The sequence below is a fragment of the Mizuhopecten yessoensis genome, unplaced genomic scaffold (genome assembly GCF_002113885.1).
Source record: "Mizuhopecten yessoensis strain PY_sf001 unplaced genomic scaffold, ASM211388v2 scaffold1143, whole genome shotgun sequence".
Lineage (NCBI taxonomy): Eukaryota > Metazoa > Mollusca > Bivalvia > Pectinida > Pectinidae > Mizuhopecten > Mizuhopecten yessoensis.
The window spans coordinates 27,601-31,861 of NW_018403899.1; the positions used below are offsets into that span (position 1 = coordinate 27,601).

The 4,261-nt window shown below is 35.0% G+C and overlaps 1 protein-coding gene across 1 annotated transcript in view; it reads right to left on the reverse strand.

Annotated features, from left to right (window-relative positions):
- LOC110457360 (alcohol dehydrogenase [NADP(+)]-like) overlaps positions 1–3,120 on the reverse strand; it is a 16,144-nt gene extending 13,024 nt beyond the window's left edge. Inside the window, exons 1-2 of the mRNA XM_021508591.1 lie at positions 2,983–3,120; positions 2,572–2,658 (exon numbers count right to left, since the gene is read on the reverse strand). Coding sequence (XP_021364266.1) covers positions 2,572–2,658; positions 2,983–3,120 — 225 coding nt within the window. The remainder of the gene's footprint in view (positions 1–2,571; positions 2,659–2,982) is intronic.
- Positions 3,121–4,261: the final 1,141 nt, after the last annotated feature.

Here is a 4,261-nt window from a genome sequence, read left to right on the forward strand (position 1 = left end):
AGACATCAACACAATAGGAACACATTGTCAGGGAAGACATCAACACAATAGGAACACATTGTCAGGGAAGACATCAACAAAATAGGAACACATTGTCAACTCAAACAAAAACACGACGGTAAGGAAACTAGATACAGGGGAGATATCAACACAATAGGAACACATTGACAACTCAAACAAAAACACAACGGTAAAGACACAAGATACAGAGAAGACATCAACACAATATGAACACATTGTCAACTAAGACAAAATAACTACGGTAGGGAAACTAGATACAGGGGAGATATCAACATACTAGATACAGGGGAGACTTCAACACAATAGGAACACATTTTCATCTCACACACAAACATAATGGTAAAGACACTAGATACAGGGGAGACTTCAACACAATAGGAACATATTGTCAACTCACACACAAACACTCCGGTAAAGACACTAGATATAGGGGAGACACCAGCACAATAGGAACACATTTTCATCTCACACACAAACATAATGGTAAAGACACTAGATACAGGGGATATATCAACACAATAGGAACATATTGTCAACTCAAACAAAAACACTACGGTAAAGCCACTAGATACAGGGGAGACCTCAACACAATAGGAACATAGGAACACATTGACAACTCACACAAAAACACATCAACACAATAGGAAAACATTGTCAGGGAAGACAACAACACAATAGGAACACATCTTCAACTCACACACAAACATAATGGTAAAGACACTAGATATAGGGGAGACACCAGCACAATAGGAACACATCGTCAACTCACACACAAACATAATGGTAAAGACACTAGATATAGGGGAGACACCAGCACAATAGGAACACATCGTCAACTCACACACAAACACTACGGTAAAGCCACTAGATAAAGGGGAGACCTCAACACAATAGGAACATATTGTCAACTCACACAAACACACTACGGTAAAGACACTAGATACAGAGAAGACATCAACAAAATAGGAACACATTGTCAACATTGTCAGGGAAGACATCAAAACAATAGGAACAAATTGTCAACTCAAACAAAAACACTACGGATAAGACACTAGATACAGGGGATATATCAACACAATAGGAACATATTGTCAACTCACACACAAACCCATCGGTAAAGACACTAGATACAGGGGATATATCAACACAATAGGAACACGTAGTCTGGGAGGACATCAACACAATAGGCACGAATTTTCAAATCACACACAAACATAACGGAAAAGACACTAGATACAGAGAAGACATCACCACAATATGAACACATTGTCAACTAAGACAAAATAACTACGGTAAGAAAACTAGATACAGGGGAGACATCATCAGGGAAGACATCAACAAAATGGGAACATATTGTCAGGGAAGACATCAACTCAATAGGAACACATTTTCAACTCACATACAAACATAACGGTAAAGACACTAGGTACAGGGGAGACATCAGCACAATAGGAAAACATTTTCAACTCACACACAAACCCATCGGTAAAGACACTAGATATAGGGGAGACATCAGCACAATAGGAACACATCTTCAACTCACACACAAACCCATCGGTAAAGACACTAGATATAGGGGAGACATCAGCACAATAGGAACACATTTTCAACTCGCACACAAACATAACGGTAAAGACACTAGGTACAGGGGAGACATCAGCACAATAGGAACACATTGTCAACATTGTCAGGGAAGACAACAACACAATAGGAACACATTGTCAGGGAAGACATCAACACAATAGGAACACATTTTCAACTCACACACAAACATAACGGTAAAGACACTAGATACAGGGGAGACATCAGCACAATAGGAACACATTGTCAACTCACACACAAACACTACGGTAAAGACACTAGATACAGGGGAGACATCAGCACAATAGGAACACATTGTCAACTCACACAAAAACACTACGGTAAAGACACTAGATACAGAGAAGACATCAACACAATAAGAACACATTGACAACTCACACAAAAACACTACGGTAAGGAAACTAGATACAGGGGATACATCAACAAAATAGGAACACATTGTCAACTCACACAAACACACTACGGTAAAGACACTAGAAACAGGGGAGACATCAACACAATAGGAAAACATTGTCAACTCATACAAAAAGACAACGGTAAAGAAACTAGGTACTCAGGAAGGGTACATTTTCTAATTTGTATATATGCATTTCTATTATTAGATATGGATATCAATGTCATAAGATTTACCAAATATAAGTAATTATTTAAACTGTCGAAGACATATTTTACAATTTTGTTATTGTTAGTGATCAACGAATATTTTGGTATGTTATGTTTAACGTCGTGTGCTAATTATTGGTCACATGTTGCCCTAAATTTGACTTATGTCTTACACAATTTTTACGCAAAAACACATTATTTCAAACGAAATATAAATAATATTCAGTTTGCCAAAATATCTCTAAATAGGTTATATAAGACGTGTGGTATGAGTGGGACTGTTCCAGTTAACATATTTAGCACACGTAACTAGGAATTGTTAAACAAGTGGGAGATAACACTTACCTTCCAAACCCCTTCAATGTCTACCTTTTGTTCAGTGTCCAGACGGCCATCTTTCACGGGGAAAACATTGTTGGGATCCTCAGGTTTCTAAGACAACGTATAGAAACATATTTCAATCGCATATTAACATATTGGCCGGGAAAAGACTGCATAAATTAGTGTGTCTATAGGTGATAGGATGACACGAACAATAAACGAGCATAATATAACGGTCAGTTCAGTAAAAGTGATATAATGTGTTGGATGGTATCATATAGATAGCAATTTACAATCTTTTGTCTATCAGAATATCTAATAAAGTATTATTACAAGATTTTAAAATATTATCAGAAGACTTTTTTATTACACTGTACGTGAAAAGAAATTTAAAAAAAATCAAGTGTACATAAACCAATGTGTTTATATAATTACCTTAAACGCCATAGGAGTGTGTATCAGGAATAGATCAACATAAGACATCCGAAGTTTTCTCAGACTCTCGGACATAGAAAATGCGACATCCGAAGGTCTGGTGTAGATACTGCCGAGCTTTAAAGGATAAATATACATTGTACCATACTTAATATTTAACTTTTTATGATCAATATTTATTTATTACAAACATTAGATGGGTTTTAACTTACAATCATGTTTACTGAATTACGTAAATACAGATATGAACGTTTTGATTAATAAAAAGTTTACAATTTTATACTTTATACTTGAATAACCATACAAGCATGCTTTTGAAACTGGGATATATTACATCAAACGGAATGATAAAACAACGTTACTATTGTAAAGTAGAACCCTTGCTCGATAATGTACCACTTTTAAAGAAATATGTCATTTTCTTACATGTAGCTTAAATAGTGTATCACACTTTGTAGACGCCTTTCATTGGAAAACATTAGTTGGTTAATAATGAAACTTAATATAACACCTTGTTATTAAAGGATTAACTTGAATATATTTTTCATGTTATGGAGGTATAACACAAAAAACGGAGTGTGCTCTAAATAAACCGCGAAGTTTTTTGTGTTATAGCTCCATAACATGAAAAATATATTCAAGTTAATCCTTATAATTTAATCTACTATACACAATCCCTGTGGAAATCCACTTTTATTGATGGACTCTTTTCTCTTAGAAATTATTGCGCCGCTGTATCAACCAATTTTTTACGTTATGGGATGATAACATAAACTTTTAAGTCAATGAAAATGCTTGTTACAAGCAAAATTAAATTATTTACCATTAGAATCGTAATGCCAAAACATTGTCATTCATTTTCCCTTTATATATGTATACCAGGTACAAATGTATTTTCATTTCTTTTATATATGATTGTAAAGTGAAAAGTGTTAAATTGTTTATGTCGTTATGGCAACCAATATTAAAAACTTTCATTTCTTCAAAGTGAAATCATCTTTTACTGGACTAAATGTTTTTGCGATGTAACCAAGATTTTTTCATATATACAGTATATTTGTATTGTAAAGATTGCATGTCTTATTTTGAAGAAGACTAGTTATTTCAGGTGTTAATAGAGGGAGAGGGGTGTGGGCTTATGTCCGTACACATTTGCTGTTCTTCTTCGAGATGACTATTGTGTTGCATTAATTTTTCACACGTAGCGTTTGCTTACCACTTGTAAAACCTTTGCGCAGCGTTCGCATCTAACATGTGAACTTGAACGGCTACGGTAAAT